The 27833-nt window shown below is 41.7% G+C and overlaps 1 protein-coding gene and 1 long non-coding RNA gene across 2 annotated transcripts in view; one reads left to right on the top strand and one right to left on the bottom strand.

The window, feature by feature from the left end:
• Positions 1-3737, bottom strand: part of LOC112550445 — a 5492-nt gene extending 1755 nt beyond the window's left edge. Inside the window, exons 1-2 of the long non-coding RNA XR_003094298.1 lie at positions 3689-3737; positions 3401-3588 (exon numbers count right to left, since the gene is read on the bottom strand). This is a non-coding gene — a long non-coding RNA (uncharacterized LOC112550445). The remainder of the gene's footprint in view (positions 1-3400; positions 3589-3688) is intronic.
• Positions 1-27833, top strand: part of AFF2 (AF4/FMR2 family member 2) — a 289805-nt gene that overhangs the window by 195353 nt on the left and 66619 nt on the right. Inside the window, 1 exon segment of the mRNA XM_006024662.3 lies at positions 8955-8992. Coding sequence (XP_006024724.2) covers positions 8955-8992 — 38 coding nt within the window.

Raw genomic sequence — 27833 nt, 5'->3', positions numbered from 1 at the left:
AAACCAGGAGGCATCAGTCACTGAGCCGGGGGGGGCGGGGAGGGGGGCCATGCGGTTCCCAGAGGACCCAGAAGTGGACTGGAAATGCTTCTGGTCCTCTTCTAGGTCTGCTGCCGAGCACACTGGGAAGCCCCTTATGCTCCTGTGGGACACTCCATGCACCCCAGCATCTCAGCATCGACGAGCCCCCTGGTACCTTGAGGTATGTAGAAAAAACATTTAAAGCTGTGTCTATGTCCAAATCTCTGAATTTTTTCCAAATCTCTCCGAATCTATTCGGAGGGTTCCAATTTGGTTCGGAGAGATGAAAGGGTCTCCTGATTCAATTTGGATTCAGAGATTTGGCCATCAAATCGCGCCATATCTCTACTGAATTGAATCAGGGACCGAATCTAGCTGGTAATATCCCTCTGTTGTTTTCTTAATGGGGTGATAAACACTGAGTTAGGGGTGATAAACACTGTTATCAATTCCCTGCTGAGCTGGTCGAGGTGCCAGGGGGAACCCCTCCTTAATCAAAACATCCTGCCAGGGCCTGGCCACATACTCCTCAGCTCAGTACTATGAAAGGGAAGGGAGGGCTGCTCTAGCAGCCCCTGGCTTCTAGCCTGAACCACTGCAGGCATGTGCCTGCATCTCTGGGGTGTCTGTGCAGTTATGAAGTGACTCAGCCTAGCCAGGTTAGACTAACCTGCAAAGATTGAATCAATTCAGACTCAGGCTTTTTGAATGTCTGTCCCTAGCCAAGGGGATCAGTGTCACTACTGGAAATGCAGTTGTTACAGAAAAGAAGGGACTGGGAAATAGCCAGCACTCTCTTCCCCTTTGTGCCATGAATTCCCTACCAGGATTGTCTAATGAGCAGAAGGAATCCTTCCCTGGAGTGGTGTAACTTTGAGCCGCCTCGTGAGTGCTCGAAACTAGTTTCAGGTGTTAATGGGCAGATAATCTAGGTGTTAAGGTCTTCAGGCGCCAATCAAAATCACTGGGTAACAAAACTCTAAGACAGATACAAAGTATTGTTCTCTATGTATTAGAGCAGAGAAACTGAGGTATTCACACATTCTGTGAGTTGTCTTATTTCCATACAATGAGACAGTGGTGAAAACTCGGTTTATCCTTTCCTTCTTGGGGAAGCTCTTAGAGATATTTTTGTTTGATCCTTTCTAATTATTCCTTGCCTTTCTGTCTGTATGTTTCCTTTGCCATGTCATTACTTTTTCCGTGTCTGGTTTTGTAGTTAACACAGGGAGCTGGAAGTCAAGATGACTGCAGACAAAGGTGTGTGCATGATGGGCAATTTTGAAAGTTAAAAAAAAAATCTCTCAGGGTCATATTGAAAAGGAAATGTTTGCAAATATTTAGCAAATCCCAAAGCTGACAGACATTTTGTTTTGCATCAACTTTTCTTTTGATTTCAACTGTTTTAAAACATGTTCTTTAATGCACTTAGAGGAAATTTGAAACAAAGTTATTTCAAATTTAAAAATTGAAAATAGGTTTTGAAACTGTCAAAAAATGCAGTCCCTCCAAGATTGATTGGTTGATTGATGGATTGACTTTTCTTCTTTCCAATATCAACTATATGGTGAAACCAAAACAGCTGCACAGTGATACCTTTTGCTGAGAAAAGTCTCCCTGTAAAAAACCCTTTTGCCTGGAGTTTTATTTTTAGTTCTGCAAAAGAATTCCTGAGTAACCTCAGAAATCTTTAACCATCTGTGCCTCATCTGCACAATGGGCATAAACACTGTCTACAGAAATATTTTGAGAATCAGTGAATATTTCTAAGGAACCTTGAGAACCTCTCAAAAGAAGGTGCTAGAAAAGGACTAATTATTATTATCTACATTTCTTCTGTCACACTGCACCATCTCTATAGTTAGGAGCCAGATTTCTCACTATAACGAGCTTTCCTCAGCAAATGACATTCCATACAGCTTTGAAAAATACCATCATAGACTGGAGAAGACAGTACCCCTGGGCTGCTTGGATTTAGCATGTGTTGAACAATCCTGATGGGACATAGATAAGTACTTGGCATGCTACTGTGTTACATTGCTGTTAGTCCCTAAGCTAGCTTGGATATATCTACAGAAGCAGCAATCATAACTTTGAATTACAGTGTAGACGTGGCCTCAAGTCTATTCTTTTTATTTGGGGCCTGTGATGAAGAATGAGACAGGGTTATGTTTTGCATTGTGCCTTTCCATCATTCTCCTAAGTAAATGTAGGAGTTTGGGGGGAAATGCTGACCCTTGCCAACAGGGCCCAAATTCATTTTTGGTATAACTCGGTTAAGACAGTGAAGTCCATAAGGGATGGAGGTGGCCCACAGTCTGCAGATATATGGGCTCTTTTCACATGTTAAGAAGCTGCAAATTTTACCTGACACCTGCTAACACCGGAGTTTCCAACTTCATGGATTTCCACCATATTCTCAAACCGCCCCTTGTTAAACTAATAGAGTTATTGTAGTGCTCAAAGCTGTGACGGTACACATTACCCATGGTCCATCTAGGGTAGAGTGTGATGGAAAGTCTATGTACTATTCTGATTTTCAGATACCACACATGTGATGACTTGATCCTCTACAAAACTGGCCTCAACCAGTCCATTCTTCTAAGTGTCATTGGAAAGCAAATGTAGACTACTTATGAAAATATTCTGGGATGAGGGAATGTCTTCTGGCTCCCTTTTTTTTAAATTGGTCATAGGCTCAATGACACTGGGCCTTTCATCCTCAGGGTGAGGCTAACCTAGAACACCACACACAGAATCTCAAATACAAGGTTGCCAACTTCATGTCAGAGACAATTAGGAAGAAAGAAATAGAATCTCCTCCATTGACATTAGGGGACAGGTAGAGGAGACTGTAACCAAAGCATTAAAAAAATCAACAGAGATCCATCAGCCCTCAAGGCTTGGTGCTGCGATTCCCAATACAATTGTCCTGAGCTTTCTTTTGCTTCCTTCATGCGCATTATATTCTTTTCAACCCTATGCCAACTGGATAACCACAGGACCAGAGCAGGGTATGGTACCATCTTTTACCATCTTATATATAAATCAGGGAGTTAGGCGAACATCCAGGAAGCATATTAATTTGCAGAGACACTGACTGAATCTTCATTAAAGAAGAGAGGGACATAGTTAGCTGTGTTAATCTGAAATCAAGTAGAAATCAGGGTAGACATGTACCTTATAGATTAACCAAAGCCTATATCTGTATCTGTTTATATACACACACATAGCCACACCCTTTGTTTAGTCTATAAAGTGCACGTCTACTCTGCCTTCTACTTAACCTTCTTTAAAGTCAATTAAAAGATTCATATTATCATGTAAACTTGATCACAAATGATACTTGGCAGGACAAGAGGAGAGTATGGTTACAGACCTGCATGAACAGACTTGCATGAGATAGCTTAGGTGCTCACTGTTTAAAGCAGAACTTTTAAAGGTTGGAGGATTTCTGCGTTTAAACACCTTGTCTGTCCATCAGAAGGATAGGCTTTGCAGTTGGGAGAGATGCTAGACAAGCTTTCAAACACAAAATGCCCTTCTTCGTGTCATCAGAAGATGAGCCTGGGAACAAAAGTTTACAACTTTAGTGGACACCAAAAATAATGCACTATATGTCTCGAAACATTTCCCACTATAACATTGATCAAATAAAAGATAATACCTAAAACATCTTGCTTATATTCTCTAGACCATCATGGCTGTGACAACACTGCAACACAACAGAAAGACAGGTCTGTTGACTGATACCCATAAGCAGAGAGAGGTAGTAAGCTGTATTAGTCTGAAGTCAGCCAGAAGGTGGCCAGAAGCCAGATATAAAGGTGCATTATTTACTCTGCCATCTGACTAATATCCATAAAACATGCACAGTTTTGCCCATAAGACACTCCAGGGAGGGAATTCATGGCACAAAGTTGAACAGAGTGCTGGCTATTTCCCAGTCCCTTCTTTTGTATAACAATTACATTTCCAGTAGTGACACTGATCCCCGTGGCTAGGGACAGACATTCAAAAAGCCTGAGCCTGAATTGATTCAATCTTTACAGGTTAGTCTAACCTGGCTAGGCTGAGTCACTTCATAACTGCACAGACATCCCAGAGATGTGGGCACATGCCTGCAGTGGTTCAGGCTAGAAGCCAGGGGCTGCTAGAGCAGCCTTCCCTTCCCTTCTACAGTGCTGAGCTGAGGGGGGTGTGGCCAGGCCCTGGCAGGAGGTTTTGATTAAGGAGGGGTTCCTCCCCCCACCACCCCCACTACCTCAGCAGTGAATTGATAACAGTGTTATCACCCCATTAAGAAAACAACAGAGGGACATTACCAGCTACCTGTTGATTCTGCCTTTATCCTGCCTGACACCATGGACCGGAGCCAGCATGTGGTCTGCTGGCTAAAGCTGAGAGGTGTCTGCAAGCCAGAGGGGATGGGTAGAGGGGGGAGCAGGGACGCCTGCAGTCTGTGCCAAGCTCCAGCAAGGGAGCAAAGAGGAGGAGCCAACCCTGCTGTGAAGCAGAGAGCCCCACCCAGCCCAGAGAGCATGCTGGGATGCTGGGGGTGTCTGATTAAACTTAAACCAGCAAGGATGCTGTGTGTGAACTCTTTCTTTCAGTTCTTTATTACCGGTCTATGATACTCTGATCCCGAGGCTAGGTAACTAGGTTTAGCTGCCCTAAATGCTGTGGAAAACCCTCTCCCTTCTCCTTTCAAAAGAATTTCCAGTGATGAAGGTGCTGCCAGCTGCTATTGCCTTTCATCAGCTCTTCCAGTTCATCTTCTCTTTTCTTCCCATCGACCTTTCGGAGCAGCTGTGAAGAGGGAATTTTTGAGAGATGGTATATATCTAGGACCATAATCATAAAAAATTAAAAGCAAATTGCAAATTAAGGGGGCATAACTCTCTAGTTCAGTCCAGTCTCCATTTTCTAATTATCTTAAATTATTTTAATGTACATTTTCAAACTCAAAATTAGCAGCAATACCATGATGTAATTCTCATAATGCCTATTGAATTACATTACACTGGTTCATTTTCATTCCAGTCTTTTGCAGTTTGATCTTCCACTCAGAACCCATGTATCATGATTTGGGAACCTCCTACCCTTTCTATTTATAGATAGTTATTTTAATACATGGGATTCAGGAATCATGGCTTTCAAAACCTGTTTCTTCTATGTAAAGGCCCAGAAATAGAAGTTCACAAAATAACTCTTAAAAAAAAAAACCTGTTTGCCTTTGAAATCTTTTAAATTAATAATCAAAAGCTCACATCACCTCTAAAACAAATCAAACTTAGTCTTGAAGATGTGAAACAGGAATTATTAACTCTGTAGCAAAGCTGATGGAGGCTCAATGAGATCATTTTGTTCAAAGATTAAAGGTGATGAGCACTGAAGTAATTGAGGAGGATGACTATGAACACATCTGACTAGAGCTGTTAAATTCAGTAATGATCAAAAGTTAATTATCAAAGCAGAGAGAACTACTCAACATAGACAATTTGAGTCAATAGCTAAGCAACCCAGAGAAAAGTAATCTGAAGGAAGTATTTCCCCATAATGAAGTTATATAAAAGACGTACATTTCAAAGAAACCTGCCTAAAACAAGATTGCATTCTTCCTGATCAGAGAAAAATAATTAGCTCTAATTGACAGACCTACTGCACACACAATATTTTCAAACAATATGTTTCTGCATCAAAGCTTAATATGTATAGTTACTCAATGTCACTTTGATTTCTCTCTTCCGTATCTTCTGCTATGGAGCCAGACACATGATATTGCAACACACGTGCTTTAGAAATGACAACACGTACAAGGGAGAACAGAGGCACTGGGCTAGATCCCGTAGTGCTTACTCAGAAGTCCTGATGTCTAAGTGTGCACGGTGCTTAGTCCTCTCCGCTCCCGGGAGGTGGCAGAATAAATGAAGTTAACATAAGAAGAGCCCAGCTGCTCCTGGATCCAGACCCAAACTCTGCTTTCCAAGAAGTGTGAGAGATACTGCACACACGTGCATGACTGTGTACATGTACTCCCCCCAACACACACCCCATTACTGCTTTGCTTCTTAACATTTGTAGTTAGTAACGTGCCCTAAGAAAACAGTAGCATTAGACAGCACCACAATCTTCCCAGTCAAACAGAGCAAATGTAGCCCTCTCCCCTTTGCCAAGTATCCGTACGAGGAAAGGCCACCCCTAGTTATCCAGTGGACAACTTTGACTCTGCTCTTTAATATTCTTTGCTTCTGCTATTACCAGCAAAATCTTTTATTATTTTATTTTATTATTCTTTTGATGTTTCTCTCCTCTTTGTGAAATATCTTCAGCTTCTCTAATCTTCCTTATAATCAATTGAGTTTAGTTCCCCATTTTGCACTTTCTCTATAGATAATTTTCTGCTTTAATTTTTTTGCATTAAAAGAGATCTCATTATTATTTACTTCTGACTCAAACATGTTCCACTAATTCGCTCTCTCTTATCTCATACCTGTCTTCTAAATTACATACTTGGAATCAATTGTGTGTGTGTAATGGTTTTAAATAATTTGATGAGTAGCCTGCGTGTGAGATTTGGGTTAAAGTTATACACAGCTGAACGCAGAAATGTTAGACAAGCTCTGAGTTACCTCGAGCAGTCACGAGATGTATTATGCTGCGGGCAAACAAAAGTATTGTTTCGTCACAATAAAGGATGCTTACAGACCTTTCTTAAATAGTTTTAGTTCCTCAGGAGGAGAGGATAGACTTCTCGTTAATTCGGGATGCCGCACCGAGGTCAGTGCTCCACTGACGATCCCCTCGGTTATAACGCTCAGTTTTAAGCTTTTAAATATTAAACTGCCCACCCCCCCTTTTTATGATTATTGTTAATAAGTTTATGCTGTTGCTTTTATTGATTTATTTCATTATTAAAAACGAGCAACACCAGTTATTTCATAGCGTGCTTTTTGCCTCTCAACCTGTGCACATCAAATCAGTAGAGTGTGAATATGGATGTTGAAAGGTGTCTCTGGAATATAGAAAGGCTCACACCGTCTAAGTGATGAGGCAAGGGAGATGCACAGAGATTTCTTAAGAAGACGGAGTTTGGGTATGCAACCAGAAATGTAGCAAATCCTGAATTTTGAGTCCTTCAATTAGTGACCCAGCCATCATTTCGCCCTTGTTCTCTTGTATTTCAGTTACCTGTGCCTTCATCGTTTTCATTTCAGTATCTAAACAGAAAAATAATACTTGCATGCCCTCAACCAATCACATCAAATGTAATTCAGCTGTAAAAGAAACAGCATCAGCATCCCTCTTCACAAAACTATGACAGAACTACTGCTTCTCCCGTGTCACCAACCTTAATGCCATCTCTCCAACGAAAACCCATTGTTTTTCATGTCGTGGGATTAAACCCGCAGTTTCCAACTGATATGAATGAAAATGCACGTGCCAAAATCCTGGGAAGAAAGTATGCAACATTTCTGGCCCTGCAGAAACATCTCGTAAGGAAGACAGCACTCACAAGCTTTTTAGCCCATTTTTACAGGGTCCGTAAGTTCATTTCAGAGGTTAGGCAGTTTAGTTAGAAGGATCTAATCCTTTGAGGGCTTATCTAACATTTGGCACACCACCAGCGTTGGTAGTTTTTACTCAAAAATCCATTTTTTTTCTGTTCCTTAGTGAACCGAAGGTTACCTTTTCTCACCGAACCCGCTAACCCCTGTACACAGTCACCAGCCCTTCTCATTTTATTTGGTTTCCTGAAATCCATTAATATGCAATTAAGCACCAGTGCTTTGTTTGGTGGAATGGGCTTATGGTTGTGTCACCTTGAATCTGCCTCTCTCTACTCCAGAAAATGTAATCTCCCTAGTCATTTGAATAGGTTCCCACATTTAAATCTGTAATGGCCTAGTTTTGCACGCACTAAGAAAGGATCCGACAACGCCAGCTTGGTCTTGAAGTCACATTTCCAGCCCCTTTGTATTAAAATATTATTTACGTAGTCTGTGAAAGTTGGAGGGAATGCAGGCTTGGTTCAGATTACATAATTATGCCAGAGAAGTGTGTGTGTGTGTGTGTGTGTGTGTGTGTATATATATATATTTATATATATATATATATATATAAAATCACCATTAAAATCTCAAACAGCTTAAACAGTTTGATAGACTGTAGCCATTCTGCCATCAGTGCCCCCAGCTGTGTTGCTTAGCAACATTTTAATTCAAGAAGAATCGAAGGAGATGAAATCCCCGTGGAGAGGGAAACAGAAATAAGAGGGCCGTTGACAGATGATCTGAGTTGTTTCTTCTAATATACTGTGAAGATCACTGGCTCTTTTCATGAATGATAAATGGACTGTACACAGATCAATGGGTTCAGCAATAAACTGGAACCAGGCTCCATGTCTGAGGCGGTACAGGCCGAGAGGCCCCGAGATTTACTCATTTAGATGATTTGGAGTGTGTTTTCTCAAAGGTTTCACAAGAGGAAATTGATCTGAACATTTGGTCATCCCTTGCCCTTTTCTGTTGTTGGCTAATAAAAATTGTTTTGGAAATAGAATCCGTTCGTGCCTTTATTTTTTTCCTGTTGTTCTTGTTCTAGGTGTAGGCAGCAAGGTTATGACAATATGACCGGACCTCAAGATGGAAAATAGAGAACTCGTTCTGAATGAACATCTCCTAAACACTTGCGGCCATTAAAAGTAAAGCCCGTAGAGATCTCAGTGATAGAGTATTTTAAGACTTATAACATTCATGCCGTGAAAGAATTTAGCCATTGCCATATTTACTCTGGTGCCTATTTAACTATGACTGCCTGCTTTGGTTTGCTCATTCCCTTCCTGTAGTTTTTTGGTTTTTTTTTACTTTGGCTCCAGGAAAAATTGTGCTTAGTAGTGTTGCTTAATTTTCTTTTTCCTCTTCTATTTATAGGCTGCCGAAAAGACAAAACCAAGGAACATTCCTGTAAAGTAAGTTACTTTTATATCCGTTAGAAATTCAGCTTTAATGAACTTCATGCTAAGAACCACAAAAAAGGCCTGCTGTCGGCAATAAAATAAACACGGGATCTCAAGTCCCTCCATAATCATAGCCATGAGAACGTCCCCTGTTCAGCAAGGACAGGTTTTGATTTGTCATGTGTTCCTAATGATTGTATGCCCCGAGTTTCATCCCGTTTACATAAATTAATATGTGCCCTCTATGAATAGCTGCCAAATAATATCATAATCATATTCAATATGTAGTCCTTCTAGCCTTGGGGGGATTGCACATGTTAAAAAGATTACATTTCTTAATTGCAATCCTTGGGAAGGTCTGACAGAGGGGGAAATAACTGAGAGTGTGCCAAATCATTTCTAGACACATGGGAATATTTTGCACCTATGTATCAGGGCTTTGCCATCCTGTTGAATAAGAGCGTTCTCTTTTTCTGTCCCTCTCTCTCGTACACGCACACATATGCATACCAAAATGTTTCTGCTTCTTGCAGTTGCAATATATGATGGGTGAGCAAGTTACCAGAGACCAATTTCCAGAGCATTTTATGAGATTTTCTTAAATCTTAAGGCACTAGTCAGAACGTTCTGCACTCTCGTTGAATTAAGAAAGTTGCTATAAAGATACCCTAGTTCTCGGGGGAAAAAAAAGAGGTTTTCAATTAAGGGTAATAACAATCAGTAGTTGCTTTTCTCAACTTAAACAACATACACTCCAGCTTCAGTGCTCTCCAGTGACAAAAGCAGATGATCCCTGTACTTTGACTAAGTCCCTAGGAGTTGTATGATCCGGTTGTAGCCAATGAAAATTCTCTTATTTTCATAGTACTTTGCTGATTATGAGGGCTTTTGGAAAACAGAATGACCTTATTCCAAGCGGCTGTTGGATTTCTAGAGACAAGCTCTGGAAGCGCTCATGAATGGCTGTGCTTAGGGATAGAATGAGACACCTTCGGCCCTGAGTCTCTCTTACGTGCCACCTGGAATAGTAATTTAGCAAGTGCAAAATTTGTGTGAACACTGATCAGAAGAGGTATACAATGTGTGAGGCAGCCTCTGTTTATGTTTAATTTCATCTGATGAAAATAAAGAATAGATACTAAGGGGGACTCGATCGCTAAGGCGGCATCGTCCAGTTCAACGTAAATTGAAATGCATTCCAAACTGGATTGAAAGTCCATGCTATCTAACGGTCATATGATAGATTGTGTAATGGAAGTCAGTGAGTTCAGCTGCCATGGGATCAGGGCAAGGATTGTGAGGCTCCCACATGATATAATTACTAATTCATTAATTTATAAAAAAGATACTACACCAGAGCTGCTGGTGGTATCAGTGGGACAACGCCAATGAGTGGTACTGCTCCAGTTTACCCTAGCAGAGAATCAGACCCTTCCTTAATGAAGTATGTTACTGTGATGTACAAACTACTCCTTGAAACTATTTCTTTCCATGTTCTAAATGAAATCACTGCTTTCCAGGACCTGAAAAATATAGCAACATTTTGGGATGGAAAAAGGCCAGATGGCCAGTCTAGCTCTCTCCACCTACATGTGTATATCTCACCCTGTCATGTTTTCCCCAACTGCTTGTTTAACTTGCCTTTGAATATGTTCATGGCTGCAGCTTCAATTAGTACCCTAGGGAGTCCATTATACATATTAATTACACTTCGCATATAGAAGAGCTCGAAGATCTGCCTAGTATTTTTCAATGAAACGTTAGTCCTTAACGTACCTGTATATGGCAGTGTTTTTGCCCTAAAACAGTACCTCTGAGGGCAAGAATAAAAATGGTGTCCTTAAGATAACTGTAATAGATATAGGTTGTATTAGTATAAGCGTGGCAGCTACACTTAGCACAGCAGAGACTTGTCTAGCTTTTAATGCTGTCGCTTCTGTAGCTTTCAAATGTCAAAGAGAATTTCACTTGAATTTTAATGTTCTTCAGCCACACAAAATAAAGTTAGTAGCTTCCATTGTCACAAGGGCTGAAAGCTATGCAGCTTCCTTCTACCATATGTGACTTATCACATACATTTTTAAAAACACATTTCTGTTATTAAGACATATGTGATAGTACACTTCTGCAAATGTGAATTGCTTTTGGCTAAAAGCCATGCACTAGTAAGTTGGGTTGAATGTAACTGCGGTTGACATCTGTTGCGCTATATATATATAAAATTGTGTGTGTGTATACATATATATAGCACTATATATGTGTGTGTGTGTGTGTGTGTGTATATATATATATATATACACACATACATACATATGTATGTATATGTGTATGTTTATGTATGTGCATATATATGTATGTGTGTGTATAAACACACATATATATACATACATACATATACATACACATATACATAGATATGTATGTATGTATGTATATATAAAGTGTGTGTGTGTGTGTGTGTGTGTATAAAATATAAAAAGTATGGGTGTATACATATACCTATACCTATATATAGATATAGGTATAGGTATATACACATATATAATACTATACTATATATATATGCATCTGTATGTATATGAATGTATGTAAAAAATATTTCCCGTTGTCATTAGTGTAAAAAAATTTCCCTGATTTTATATTTTACAGACATCATTCCTATTTCCCAGAACCAGATTCAGAAATCATTCATTTTTAAATATCACATTTTAAGAATGTCTAAGATTGAGGCCTGGTATTTGGTGTTTAGGAGATTTGTGATGAAGAATTGCCAGGAAGTTATGTGCTTCTTTATAGTCACTTGCATTATCGATGTTGTTCTTTTCATATTCAGTAACATGGGCACCACTGGTAGAATTCAGAAGCATTTTTTACGCAGTAAAACATGGGTCAATGTGGAAGTTGGCTGCCCCCATAAATTCTACCACATCCATTTCATGTTCTTGATCTTTCTGAGAAAAGCAACAGACCCCCTTCCCTTCTCCCGCCTCCCACCCTGAAGTCTGATAGGCATGTCAAGGTTCTTGCTTGTGTTCAGAGGCATTTAACAAACTGGAGTGAACACTTTCAGTGGCTAAGTGTGCGCAGGTGGTAGCCATGTTTAGTCCACTGGAATATTTTCTCCCTCTTGAACAGCCTACAAGAAGCTTTCAGTCAGGCATGTTGCATACAGAAAAGTGCTGTGTGGAAGCAGAGTACATCAAGAGGAACTCATCTTTATGCATTTGTAGCATCATCCAGCACCTTTCTATAAATAAGCATACTGAAAATATATGAAAAGAAGCCACTGTGCCTGCATAATTGATTATTTTTTTCCAGTGGAAACAGTGTAGCTAATGTTTAAAACACCAAAAATGCCTCTTTTATCTAGACCAGTTATCCACATGGCCATATTAATGTAATATTTGAGCACCTCTCAGTGTTGAATATACTCATCTTTCAATAGGAAAAGGACTGTTTTTGCCATTTAAACAAATATAGAGGCTGTGTCACTCATCCAGTCTTACAAATAAAGCCAGTATCCTAAAAACTGTATGAGGCATAAAAGGTCTCTGTAACATCTTCCTTTTAAGAATCTTTTAAGTTCCAAAACTCGTGGCGCTCCAGAGTGGTCCCTAAGCACTGGAAGAGGGCCAATGTTGTGCCCATCTTCAAGAAGGGGAAGAGGGAGGACCCGGGTAACTATAGGCCAATTAGCCTAACTTCTATCCCAGGGAAAATCCTGGAAAAAATCATTAAGGAGTCTATCTGTGACAGGCTTGCAGAAGGTAGGATTCTGAATGACAGCCAGCATGGCTTCATCATGGGCAGATCTTGTCTTCCCAGCCTCATCTGCTTTTACGATCAGGTAACTTGCCACCTGGATAAGAGAGAAGAGGTTGACATTGTATACCTTGACTTCCAAAAAGCCTTTGATCTGGTATCCCACGATGTGCTCATGAGAAAATCAGAGGATTGTGGGCTTAACTGTGAGACAGCTAGATGGGTAGGAAGCTGGCTGCGGGAAAGGACCTAGAGAGTCCTAATGGATCTGTGTCATCTTGGCGAAGTGGGCAGCAGTGTCCCACAGGGGTCAGTGCTTGGTCCAGTACTTTTCAACATCTTTATTAGTGATTTGGATGTGGGGGTGAAGAGCTCACTGGCCAAGTTCGCAGACAACACCAAGTTATGGGGAAGTGTGGTCACACTTGAAGATAGGTTGCAGACACAGGCAGACCAAGACAAGCTGGCAAGTTGGGAAGACCGGAACCAAATGAAGTTCAATGTTGTGAAATATAAAGTGCTTCATCTGGGGACGAGCAACCCTCAACACACCTACAGGCTTGGCAGCACCAAACTGACCAGCCCCAAATAATACTCTGGCATGCATCAATTGGTGCATCTCCAGCAAAACCAAGGAGCTGATTCTTCTGCTTTACTCAGCACTGGTGAGACCCCAGCTGGAGCACTGTATCCAGTTCTCAGCACTGCACTTTAACAAGGATGTGGAAAAGCTTGAGAGAGTCCAGAGAAGAGCCACCTGTCTGATCAGAGACTTGCTCAGCAAGCTATATGAGAAAAGGCTGAAGGACCTGGGACTCTTCAGCCTGAAAAAGAGAAGGCTGAGAGGGGACTTGATAGCAGCTTACCACTACATCAGGGGAGTACATCAAGGCTCGGTGAACAACTGTTCACCAGGGCATCCAAGGGGAAGACTAGGAGTAGTGGCTAGAAAATCCTGGAAGACTGTTTCAGGCTCAACATTAGGAAAAACTTCTTCATAGTCAGGGTGTCCAGACTGTGGAATAAGCTCCCTCCAGAGATGGTGCAATCACCTACCCTGGAAATCTTCAAAAGGAGACTGGACGGTCACCTTGCTGGGGTCACCCCAGCTGTCTTTCCTGCCTGGTGCAGGGGGCTGGACCTGATAATCTTCCAGGGTCCCTTCCAGCCCCTTACAATCTATGAATCTCAAAGTATTTAACAAACACCAATGCACTAAAACTCATTCCATCCTTGTTGAATATGCAGGTGTTGGCATCCCACTATTCGGATGCGGAAACAAGAACCACAGCAGCTTAAGTGACTTTTCCAAAGTCGATGGATGATTTCTAGTTTTAAAAGGAGGTTATTCAAGAACCTTTGTTAAATTGGGATACATTCACAGCAGATAGGGTTCTGGTTTATGTGCTATGCTAGGATGAAGGAGGATGCTCTGGAGGATCCTACTAACATTAATCAGCAGGGTTTATTATGACTCCAAGCCCAGCTTGCCCAATGGTCAAGATGGAGGTTCTGTTTGGAGAGCTTGCTTCCAGATTAATTTTTGGCCCACTCCAATGCAAGGAGGATATCCCAGATTGTAGAGCAATTCTTGGTCAAGTCACCTGTCTTGGTTCAAGAGATTCCCTTACTCAAGGGAAAGGAGCCTGCCAAGTAAAAACTGATAGCCTGCTAACCTGGTGGGTCCCCAGAGATCCATGCATGATCTGTGTAGCAGTCTACCTTTCTCTTATAAGATGGCTGTGATAGAAAGGATTTCCATCGCCAGCACCACTTAAAGCAAGATCATTTCCATGCTGGCAATTCTATAGTGAGGTAATGTAGACCCAAGTCTAAGCTCTGTGAGGTTGAAGAGGTGAGGATGGACAGCTTTTTATTCCTTCCACATGGAAGGGTGAAGTCAGTATCCATTACTGCCCCTCTTCCCATGGATTGGGTATGATCTTACCCTAAGCAAGCACTTCAGAATATGATAGAGATTTCTGGGACAATGTGGGCATATGAAGAGGTCACCTGGCTAAGGTTTCTTGTTGAAAGCTACAGATATAAGTTTTTGTAAAAGATAAACTAAGTTTATGAAATAAAAAATGTAAACTTATCATGGAAAGCCACACGCTACTATAACCCATTACCATACAGTATGGTAGCCAGATCATTTCAATGAATATTTCCCCCAGGTTAGAAAGTCTTGCATTTGTCTTTGACTTCTTTCTATGTTCTTTATCCTAACCCTTCTGTGGTCCAATTATAGATCTTCAATTGAAAGCCAGCAAAGAAACTTTTCCCTAAACACTTGCATAAATTCAATTATGCTCTAATCTTAATGTTGTCCAGATACTCAGGCTTACGATACATGCAGTGCTAAGGTCCCGTTGCTTTCAAAGGTTTCATGTATTTTCAAAATCGGTTGCTTTCCATCCTTACCAAGCCCTGCTTGAGCTTGTTAATCAGAAAGCTGGTGGTCTTTATTGTTCTTTCTTGTCCACAATAGTTCATATTCTAATGTAAGGGTGTCTGACTTCTTGGTGTGATTTTCTTTTCCAACCAATACACCATGATGCAAATTGCAGTACAGTAAAATGTGATCTGTAGGCGTATTAACTGGCCTTTCATTTGCCAATGCAGTGATATATTGTGTAGTCCTTTCATATTCTCTTACATATGGCATGGGAGTGGCTGTGGACTACATTTAAAAAATATTTTTGTTTTACCAGTTGGCATAGCACCTCCTGTTTTCCCCCAAACAGACCTAACAGAACATGGGAAGGGTCTGAGCTCTTGGCAAGTCAGGCAGAGCTAGTGCATTTTCCAATTGACTCACAAAGGTGAAGGGCAAGCAGGTCAGGCTCACTGGTTCAGTTAGTGAACACTGTATTTAGAGTTTCTTGGTAACCAGAAACAGATCTTTGTGCCCCAAGTGGCACCAGTATAGACCAATGGGCTGTGCTTTGCTCAGTTGACTCAGGCACACAGCAACCAATATGGGTCGAAGAACAATGGTACCTACATTTATAGATTGCTGAGCTCTTGCACTAAAGGAAGTTCCTGTCCTTTATTTAACAAAAATGAAAAAGGAAGAAAAAGGCAAACAATGTTCAGAATAAAATAGTTTTCCATTTAGCAACCACAGAGCGGGAAATGGGCCAAGTGCTATTGTTATAGTAGGTCTAATAGAAGCAGGTTCCTAAAAAAAAACAAACCATTTTTAGGAAATTTATAATCAGGCAATTAAAAAGTAAAAAGATACCAGAATCACTCACCTTTCCAGTAAAGTTTTGGAGTAGTTGGCTCAGCCCTACCGTTACTTTGAGTTTCCTGCTTTTATTCTTTAGACTCTACTCCCATCTAGTTACTAAATTGGCAAATGCCAATACAATCCCTAAGCTGTCTGCCCACATTCATCTCTTTAAGAATCCATTCTTAAAATATTTAAGGATATTTTACATCCAGCATGTGAAGGTGCTCAGATCCCCAGTAATAAAAACTCAAACAAGATGCAGTGGCTTAGCAATTAGAGAAAGAGATCAGTAGACCGTGGTCCTGCTGGTTAGTCTGTTTAGAGCCAAAGAACCTAGGAACCGCCGGTGGGCCATCTAGCCCAGTATCCTGTCTCCAAGCGTGACAGGAATGGATGTTTTAGAAGAAGAGCATATGAGCAGCATATATCTAGAGTGGCCTAGTCCTTGTTGCATACCCGCCCTGGCATCTGCCATCATTGGTTTAGAGAAACACCTCAACAGGGACTGAGTCCTAGCAATAGCCAGCAGGTCTATCTTCACCACTTTCACAATGTTCTCCGAGAGGGATGCTCCCAAGCCCACTCCACCCACCCATTTGCAATGACACAAGCCAAACCTGGAGATGGGGCAGTGAAGTTACTCCAGAGGCATCTCATCCTGCTGCTGCGAACCATATGAGAGCCACTGTCTTAAGGGTAGCTACAGAGAGACTTGCCAGAGTGGCCTCACTACATTTTCAGGACACACACATGCTTCATGTGAACAGGAGCGGGCGGGCAGGGTGTGCAGGGAGCATTCCTTCCCAAGACCACCGTGAAATGGGACATCTCTTTGAAAACTGTTCCAGCCAGTATCAGCATGTTCATGAATTCATCAAGCTATACAAAAGAAAAGGACAAGTAGGTAAACTGCTTGAAACAAGTAGTCAAGGCACTACTCGTGCGCTTCGATCCAAGCCCCTCTTACACACTCCGCACATTACAGAACGGGACCCAACTCATTTCTTCATGAAAAGCAACATGTTCTCCTCTTGGTTTCTGGGGGCTTGCACAGAGGGGGTGGCAGTTTTCATCAGCGGAGTGTGAACTCCGAAAATGTTGCAAAGGATTATTTTACTCTTACAAGTTAAAGGTTAGCATTGGGAATGGATTATGAGACGCTACTTTTAAACTGTTTGCAAAGAAATGCACATATTAAATCCTTTTTGATTATCTCATGCTAATCCCCAAATACTGATTTTTATGTAAATTTTGACTCTGGCAAAGCTCCTACAATTCAGCAATCCCCATGTGGCTTTATCTGAGCTCGATTGTTCCTTTAGATCTTTTTTCCTCCTTGCGGTACTTTTTGCTTTAGTCCAAAGTCATTGTGGCAGTTGAAAGATATAGCACTTCCGACATAAAATATTAACTCGATGTAATATTTTACCTTTATTTTCGAATTTGTTCCTCTGGCATATCTTGTTAGATATATTTTTATCAGTCCAAAATGTAACCACAATAGGGCTATTTTTATATCTAGGCAAATGATGCATGATTATGGCTGGCAGGACCCAAAACAGTAAATCAGTCCTGTTCCAACCACAAGATGTATTCAAAGTCTGTAGGCTGTGGTAATAAGTTATAATTTAGTTGACTAGCATTTTGTTTGGACTTAAAACTGTACAAATGAGTCACACTGGCTAAGACCCGAAATATAAAACAGTTTGCACTTTACTAAGGTTTTCAGCTACCAGCACAACAGGTACCTAGAGAGAGCACACATTTTTCAGATGAACGCAATGAATTTTTATAGTGAAATACTTCCGACTTGATTGCATAATTTATAGTTGCTGGTTAAATTACCTCACGTCTTGTGTAGTGCACAGTATTTGCTTACAAGACAATGAGATGAACAGAGTCTGAGAGCTCATTCATCTAATCTGTTTTGAATTTGATCTCATATCATCAATACTGAACACTATTAGCCTTATTCAGCTACAAGGAGACCTGCAGCTCCCAGCCTGTGGGATATTAGATAGTAGCATCCAAGCTCCCAGCTAGAGCATCCAGGCTAGTGGCTAGAGCTGGATGCAGTTTTTTGGTCAGATATTTTATTTACCGAAAAATGTCAATTTGGTTAGACAGCAACTACCCATGGATTCAAGGCATTGAATTATTTTGGCCAATAAAATAAAATAAACCTTAAAAAAAAATTCTAGTCTAAATGTTTCATTTTTGTACATTCTTAAACAAAAATGCTTTAATTACTCCTTTTGAAACTTTTTTCAAGATTAAACTTAATGTTAAAAAGAAAAGTTTTTTTAAAAACCCAAACAAACCAAAAGGTCTCATTTCCAGTCAAATGAAACAGTTAATTCCACCTGAGATGCGTTTTTCCCCCAATCCTCTTCCCTTTCCTCCCCCAAAGAGGATGGGAGGTCACTTCACGTGAACGTGGGTTGGTTTTTTTCAGTTTGGTTTCATCCAGTGGGCTTAAAAATTAGTTATTTCTACAAATCTACTAGTAACCAGGAGAGGCCAAGGGCAGGGTAGTGAAACATCTTATAGACTAATTGAATCAGAGCTACATGAACTTTTGTGAGCAAGGCTCACTTCATTAGATGCTCTCACAGTCTTGCTGATCACATTGCAAATAGACAGGGTTTGGTCTAGCACCTTAGTAACAAATTAGTATTCAGTCCTATAAGGCACAATGGGCCCTAAATTCCAAATGATCTATTCAGAGCCGACCCTAGGCAGGTGCGGGGCCTGGAGCAAGTCAGCCATGCGGGGCACCCTTAATACTGCGCGGGGCCATGGTACCCCCGCAAATGGTGGGGGAGAAGGATCTCCATTCTTCTTCCATGGCGCGGGGCTGAGACTACAGCTCCAGCCAGGCCCGGAGGGAGGGGCCGCAGCTGCTCCACCCAGCTCCGCAGGGCGCCCAAAGCACTGAGCCCGGGACAGTCACCCCGATTCGCCCTACCCTACGGACGGCCCTGGATATATAGCTCTGTCCTGAAACTATTTACCGAGTTGTGGGCTTGCTACCGTGAGTGGTGCTGGTTTCAGTGGAACTGCCCAGGGTAGTACCAAACACCTTTTGTCTTTCAAATGCTCACACTAAGAAGTGCTATTCACTAGTTTAGATAGCTAGGTGGGCAAAGAGCTAGAACAGAACATGTATACTTAGGGCAGCTGGTATAAATGCTGGCCAAGATTATTATATTTAAATTACTTATGCTTAATTTGAGCACCCTTGTTCATTGCTGCAGTGAATCACAGATGTTTTCCATCTACCTGTATTTTTTTCCCCCCAAAACACATGCTAATAAACAGTGTTTTTGCATTCAGTTAAGAGACTTAAACAAAACCAAATTGCTGAAGAGAGGGCCAGATCCCCAGCTGGTGTAAGCAGTGTAGCTGACTGACAGCCAGCTAAGGATCCAGCCTTTCCAGGGCACACTCCTCCTCTCCTGCCAGTCCTTTCCCCTTCGGAGCACCACTGGCTAAGCAATTAGTCTGATCTGAGCGATTCCTGATTTACACCAGAAGGAGAGAGAGAGGCAGATCAATTTTCATGGCTGCTGCTGGGTTGTGGCATATTTAATTCTTTTCCTATGAATACACTGAAGTGTTTCAGAATAAAAATGGCCTTCAATGTCATAGCATTTTGTGTGTCCAAGAGCCAAGTGCCTGTTATGCAGCAAATGCAACCTACTTTGGCAGTAATTTAAGTGACTCAAAAGAAGACCTAGATCTATTCCATACACCTATTTTTCAGTGCAAATAAAAAAAAAAAATCTTTTTGATACTAAATGAGAGACACAGCCAAAAAAAAATTCCCAGTCATTTAGGATCGATGAATACAAAAGAAAGGCAAAAACTAGATAATGTTTCAGGAAATAACACTGCTACAAGGTTAATTTTGCCTAGTACAACATTTCCTAGTATTGAATTGCCTGATATACTCCCTCAGGGATTGCTCCTGCGCTTGCAATAATCGAGGCTGATTTTATTGGAAAATCACCTCTGGATGAGAGGCATACTCTAGAGGAAACTTTGTATGGGTACAAATAGGTTTTTGGTGCCAGTGCCATGTTGCCCGGGCCAGCACAGTTATAGTTCCCAATCTGTCTGTGCATTCAAGCAGCAAATTCATTAGCAACCCTTCTGGCAGGATAGAAAAATAGACATATTAGGGAAATTTACTTTGAATTGTTTTCGGGACTTGTTGGATAACAGTTCAGTAATCGAATTGCATCTCCTAACAAGAGCATTAAATATTTTTATTAATAGTGGCAGGGAGGCTGCAGATATTACTTTAAGGGTGGTTAGTGCAAACCACTTTTACATAATACTATATGACTAGCAAAGATCAAGGATGAAAGAAGGGATTAGCATATGAGGGGCGGGAGTGGGGGGTGCTTGTGATGTCGAAGCTGATTTTACTTTCTGTTGTGTGTTGAGGTCTTATTGAGTCATGTAACTCTCACATTACAGATGTAATGCTTATTCAAGTATTGCCTCATCCATCAGACCCTGCCAGCTTGTTGGCTCTTTAATTATAGAAGTGGGCTATATCTTGACAGCACTGTGCACTAACTAAGGGACCTACGTTCAGATATACACACTGGCTTCCAGGCCCTGTCAAGTGGAAACCGAGCATATTGTAAACAGAGCGCATTTAGCCTCCAGCTGGGAGGAGGGACACCCAGAGAACCCATGCAGGAGGGCTCTCGCCTGACCTTGAAATGACTTTGCCTGCATAGAGGCTGGAGAAGCATTAGGAAAAGACTGATTCATACAGACAGGTGAGTGGGAAAGAAAATCAAAGGGATTGTCAAGCCACACGAAGGCAACAGCAACAAAAAAATCTTCATAAAGAGATCGGCGAGAATTGTCACACTCCGGGCCGATACCAAGCCCTCGGCAATCAAGCTCCTCTGACCACACACGGACAGGAAAGGGAGAAAAAAAGCTACATTAGAAAATTTTACGTGAAATCTCTGCCTTATGCCAGTATCGCAGTGAAGCATCAAGGTGCTCTAATGCATGATGTGAATTATCCCAAGAGGGAAAAAATTAAATTAGATAAAACTCTAGGAATCAAGGTGGGTAAAAATCAGGACTGTAGAATTCATGTACGCTGTTTGCTAATTCCTCTTGCCTTGATTATTGTTATTTCACTGTGATGAGTACAGGCATCCCTACTATCAATCATAGTAAGCTATTTAGACACAGAAATAAGTGGCATATGGCTTAGCACTTTTGGGTCTAGCAATCAAGTAGCAACCTTCTGCAATGCAACTGTAGTTCAGTTCCCAATGGGCATCACTTTGATGATTAGATATATTGAGTTCCTTGTGTCATTCAAAGACAGCAGAATTTCATACAAGTTGGTGTTAGCTTCCTCTCACTTCATTTCAATTTTCAATAACCAGTGTCATCACATGTAACAGTTTCTTCATAATGGAACTTCATGTCGAATCAGATTTGTCTTTCAAGTGAAAGAGCATTGTGAGAAGTCTTGTAAAATACTGATCCCTGGAAAAAAAATTTGTAGCATAGGAAAATGGGGAGAAAATATTTTTTCAAGGATCTTAGGTCCCTGGTCCAAGTCAAAATCACTGAAGAATACTCGGGGGAAAAAAAAGATTTAGCATTTCACTTGGGGGTGATATTGGCACTCTGCACAGGAATGACCCAGAAGCTTGCTGGAGTCATTATTCTGCTAAGTAATAAATAGAAAATACTTGTGTACTCACAGTTTGAACTGAAGCAGCCCCATTAAGAGGTAAATTATCAACCTGTGAAGCTACAACAGAGAAAACTTTGGCCTTTAAATGTTAATCTGCCTATTTCTGCCTTGGTATTTTGCCACGTTAAATATTATTGTATTTCCGTGGGCACATCTACATGTGTGCTTTAATGCGCAGTAGACTATTTTACTGTGCATTAAAGCGTCATGTAAAAACATGACATTACACTAATGTGCAGTAAAATAGTCTACTGCGCATTAAGCATCACTTTAGAACTGTGCAAATGTGCTACTGTATATTAGGGCAGCCTGGTGTGCATTAATTTAATACCTCACCTTGGAGGTATTAAATTTAATGTGCATTAGAAAAGGTGCATTAATGCACATGTAGACATGCCCTGTGGAAACCACAGGCCTGCCTGAATCTAGTGGCCCATTGAGGTCTTGTGGTTAAGATGTGCCACTGTAGCCAGTTCACCCAAGGGTGTGATGAGGATAATATGTCCAACTGCCTTTGATTCTCCAACCTGAATTAGCTGGTAACCATTTACAGGTAGGCTGGCTCGGGGGCAATGTTTGGCCTGAGTCTGGAGCAGAGCTTCATTTAGCAAGATAAATTAGCCACTCCACCAACACACTGCATTGTGCTTCAGGAGCAAGGTGTGAATGCAATGGGAAGTGGAAAGCTCCACATTTGCTTCACCACATCCATAATACTCTGTCTTCCCTGATCTCTTCTTCTGTACTCCCTGCTATATGCTTTGGACTTCTTCTGTTGTATCCTGTCCTCCACATGGCCAGTGTTCCCCCTTCTACCCATCAACCCTGCTTCAATGCAGACTTTTCTGCCAGCCCCTGCTGCTAGTCACCTCTCTCATGAGCTGGCATTTACACGGTTATCCTTCCTACCATTAACAACCAAGAGACTAATGTAAAGGGAAAGGCTGGAGCTCATTCCTAAAAGAGAAGCAGCAACCAGGAGACGCTGAGAAGAAGGGACAGGTTTTAAAAGCACAAAACTGGCTTTAAAAAGCCCCAACTTCTTGATAGGTACATGTTCAGATATGGGGAGCTCAGGTAGTCCTAATGGAGGTGCAGCAGGGAATGAAGGGGTAGCAGGTATCAAGGGAAGGAGGGAAGATATGGAGCTAGCTAGGAGGATGTGCTCCATCCAGGGATCCCATGGGAAAAGCACAAAGGAAGCAGGGACATCACCACAGCTGGTAGGGTAAGAGGTTGCTGATAAAGCAGTGGGGAGCCAACGAAAAAAGGAGTGATCCAAGGGAAGAGGCCAGGTTTGGAAGAGAAGCTAAAGTGAGACAAGCGCTAAATCTGCTAGACAAGAAATAGATCCCAGCTCAATTAATGTCTATACAGTATGAATTCCTGTTTGACTTAATAATTAAAGGGATCTTGGTGTTGTCTAGTTTACCTACTTTCCTGGACAACTCACGTGCCTGATGGACCCTCCCTAGATCCAGCCATTGCTGGTTGGCTTTCCATTTTTTAACTTGCCACAAAAGCTGAAGGCTTCCCTATTGTCCTCTCTTTTCTGCCGGCAAGATCAAGGATAACGCTGATATTATTAGTGCAGTTGCTACCTATGGCCAGGGCCATAGGTCACTCTTATATCAAGAGTGACCCCATATGAGAACTGCCATGCCCTGAAATTTCCATAATGGCAGAGGTCTTCCCAAATACCCGCTTTCTGCTTAAACATTTGCACTGGGAACCTTATTAGGGGCACTTAGCACATGTTGTACCTGAGCTGTAGTAAGCTTTCCCAAGCTGTATTAAAAGGTAGAACATGTTCTAAGCAGCCCCATGGTAATGCTCACTACAATCTCAGCCTGGTCGGGCTATGCCCTTCACCCAGAAACCAACCCCGGCACTGGGCTCTATAGCTCACATGCCTGCCGATGAGGATGTGCCACCCCCATGCCCAGAGCCCATGACCTCCCAGCACTGCCCAGCCCAGGAGCATCTGTCCCTGGCACACCGGGGTGAGCAAGATCTCTGTTGCTGGTGGAGGGAGATGCAGGGAGCCGAGCCTAGAAGTACAGATCCATACTTGGAGCTGAGCCTGGGAGAGGGTGCCATTCCTGCCATTGTATCCATACCTGCCGCTGGATCAGTGGGGCCACAGGCAGCCTTGAATTGGCTCCAGTGTGGTGCCAGAGCTGGGACTGGCTATGAGCTGATTACTGGTCCTAGCCCTAACATCACAAGGGAGTCTTGAACTGGCCCCAGTTCTCCCCAGTCTAGACATATTCCGCCTGTGGAAAGTCATGACTTTGCTACAATATGATTTCACTTAGCACATGTTTTACTGCTTGAATGCATGGACGCTCACGTTTTATGTGCAGTTAACATGTCCTAAGTGCAATGTGTGACATGTCCTCATGACACTCATAGAAAAGAGCATCAAATATAGTCAAAGCCTTCCATCTCTCCCACACAACTCGTGGCAGATAAATGACAATGGAAACATTGCTTTGAAAAATAAAGTCTGCATCGTAGTGCTTATGATGAGGTATTGCGGGCAATTCTGCAATTAGCCCAAACACCCTGGAAGAGAAGTGATTGCATACAAATGTGTCACGGCTCTCTGAGCATCACCCTTGCTGAACAGGAAGGCAGGAGGGCTCTGTGTGCCACGTAGCCAAGGCTGCCCAGCCCAAGATTTTATTTCTTGGCAGTTTCCTACAATTTTGTGAAATATTTTTTAATGTGACAAAGTCACTTCAATTACACAGTCATTATAAGTTTTGCCAAGGTTGACTATGGATCGTTTTGTGTTCATTAGAGCACAAAATTAGAATTTTCATTGCAGCAACTGTAAATAGTGTCTACTCAAAGGAGGCGAGCTTTTTTTTCCCTCGTAAAATCTCAGATAAACTGGGGACCTCCATGTTATAATATTTTAATTTTTTTAAAGTGCTTTCTGTGGTACAGTTGGGTTTTTTGCAACCCCCGCGCCCTGATATGTTTCTTATGGGTTGGAGGCTGAATAAACGATTTTCTTCAAACCGATGACATTGCTACTCGGTGCATGAACTAGCAGGTGCAGTCAACATTTTCCTGAGACTGAATATATTATTTCTCCAACTTCTTCCACATTAACTGGTTCAGTGCCTGTCACTTTAGACCCATTCGAGTTTGGAAAAGCCATAAATGTTCTTTAGGAAGGTGTCCCTATTCAGGAAAGCGCTTAAGCATGCGCTTAAGTCCCATCGAGCCCCATTAATCATGTGCTTAAGTCATTTCCTGAGTCAGAGCCTCTGTAATAGACCCTGGAGCTGAAGATAGATTGGGCTCAATTCTGCTCCTCTTGCTGGTATGAATAAGGAGGAACTGCGTAAAAGGCACCAGTTACACACACGCACACGCCAGTGAAGATCCAGAAAAGCTGCTTGGTTGGAGGAGGGGTTTGTTTGTTCATTTGTTTTGCTCAAGCTTTTCATTTGCGTTTGGATTCATTTCACCTTGTCATTGCTAACTTAACTCCTGGTGCAAAGCACATATAGCACATATCAGTTGGATACGTCAGAAGACATTAAAGCAATAGTCCTCATATTCCACGTGAGCTCCACAATCCTCTTCTTTTCATCTCTTGGAATTAGGTAGTTTGTGCGAGTCGCAAGCAGTAAGTGAAGAGGGCGAGTATTGAGAAAGAAAGTGAACTCTAAAGGGCTTTTCTGTCGCATTTCGGATATTTGCAAATATTTTGCTGCCTCTCCTCTAGAAATATCGAAACTGTGTGCGCTTCATGTTTAGCCACCGGGGTGCCCACTCGTAGGCATTTTTTAGCTATCACATGCCAGGATAATATCATTTTGAGTAAGATATGTCAGTGAGTGCACCAGTGGCTTTATCAGCGTAACCCTCTTAGCCAAACCTGGAGCCACTCTGAATGTGGAAAGCAAACATAAAGCAAAAGGGACAGCTCTTCTTTTTAAAGAATCATTTTTACCATTATTATTTACAACTTGCCTTGAGTTTGCATCCAGTGAATGGGCACCACAAAAAAATCTAAGTTAACATATGATGGAACATGCTTTGTTTATGTAGTAAGACATTTATACATTAACGTTGTTATACATATGTGACAATACATACCCTGTGATATATTTTGTTGAGTGAATGTAATTGCAGCATTACACAACCTCATTGGGATGTGATGATGTTATTAAGCCTTTGAAGAGCGAGTGTGAGCATGCGTGTGTGTGGGTAAACAAGTGTTAGAGTGCCGAGTTTAGCAAGTTGTGAGTTAGTGAAGTTTTACTGTCTACAGCACAGGATTTTGCTCTTAGCTGTATGTAAAGCTTTGATTCTGTAACTGTTCCAAACCCTATAATTTTAGACTGGCTGGTATAAATTAGCAAGCTAAAAATCTAAATACATGTGTCTAAAATGCCTCTCAAAAGAAATAACAAGATGAACACACGCGGTGAAATATGAGTAATGTGTATAAAATATCTATATGTGTTTCTGCACACAGGTTAAATATAAGTCAGGGAAGGCAAAGAAAAGCCCTTAACTTTTTTTTAATATATCCAGATTGTTTGCTCGCTAGAATTCTCCATTTTTTTTTTTATAACTTCAAGGGCATTTGGTCTGTAAAGAAATTGGTGACACCAAGCATTCATTCACCATCGAATGCAATCATTTCTGAATTCAAACAGTGGCTCGCTTACATTAATGTGTTCAGTGGTCTGGTGGAAATCAGGAAAACGATGAGGCAGGGTAAAGGGGGAAGGCAGGCTTTCGACATTTATTTATTCTGGAGAAATGGTGCCCATTAATCTATCATGAAAATGTAGAATTAGCAGGGAAAGAACCGCAGTTGAGAATTTGGCAGTTGCTAGCAGGCACAGATGGTCTTGCAGTGTTTTAAGATTTTCCAGTCTTTTGATACTGATACCAACGTTAAAAAAATAGTCCTTGTGTTCCTAATGTTTATCTAGAATATCCATAGAAAAATAGTTGTGTGTATTTTGGATTTGTTCAGTCTCCTCTCAGCGTATTTACATACAGTTTTTAACCTTAAATGATTTTATTTTATTTTGGTGCTGTGCCTACTTTCATTTGTTTTAAGAAGCAGAATTACAATGGGGTTTGCTACAGTGTAAAAAGGCAGCAGTTGGACTGGAGAGCCAGACAAAGAGTCAAGGAAGGTAGACTCCAATAATTGTTAATTATTTGAAGTGTTAAGCGGTGTTTGCAGATTGGTAGTCAGAAATAAGTTGCTGTCATATCTATAATAATAATTAAAGATTGTGTGTAGTTTATGGGACTGGCTCCCAACATGGTGATCTCGGGAGCTGGGCGAGTAGTACCCTTTTTTCTGCTATAGTAGGCTCCTGGTTCATTATATAATTGTCTAGTGGAAAAATGCAAGGCCAGACCCTCAGGTGGTGTGACTTACCAAAGCAAGCAAAGGATCATCACTTATCAGAAGCATTTCCTGATGAGTCTAAAGCAAACGTAGTCCGCTGACAGATGTCCAGTTGACGTGTAGCATGGCAGGAGGCACAATTGCTGGGATCACCAATCAGATTCCATTTAATCACATTGGGGAGCCTGGGCTCCATGCTCTCCTGTGGCTTGGGGGGCTGATCAGCTGACCAGTACTCCCAGCTATGGGAGCACACTGGAGCCAAGGGCTCCAAGGCTGGGAGCACCAGTCAGCTGATCAGTGCTGGCCACACGTTCAATTTAAGGCATGATGGGAACTAGCCACAAAGTTATCACCAGGGATCCAAGAGATCCTTTTGTCACCAAAAAACGCGGATTTGTGTTTTTACAGAGAATCTTTAGAACCGCTGGAAAAGAAAAAACTTGCTGAAAATAAAATGCTGGCACCCCAGTGGGAGCCAGCAATTCTCATGGCCCCTGCGGCAGCCTTGGGGAAGAAGCCAGCACACAGGGAAGCAGGCAAGGTGCACCCCCCCATCCCTGCACCACTGATTGCTCGACGGGGGAGCCGGACATGCAGCCCTGCTCCTCTCTGCCAGTCAGCAGTGAGGGGCAGGGTCAAAGAAATGGCAGCCCTCTTGGCTGATCAGCAGCAAGGGTTGGGGATGCCACTGGGGCCTCTTGGCCTACTG

This window comes from Alligator sinensis, unplaced genomic scaffold (genome assembly GCF_000455745.1).
Source record: "Alligator sinensis unplaced genomic scaffold, ASM45574v1 scaffold207_1, whole genome shotgun sequence".
NCBI classification, from domain to species: Eukaryota; Metazoa; Chordata; order Crocodylia; family Alligatoridae; genus Alligator; species Alligator sinensis.
This window is presented reverse-complemented; position numbering and strand designations above follow the sequence as displayed.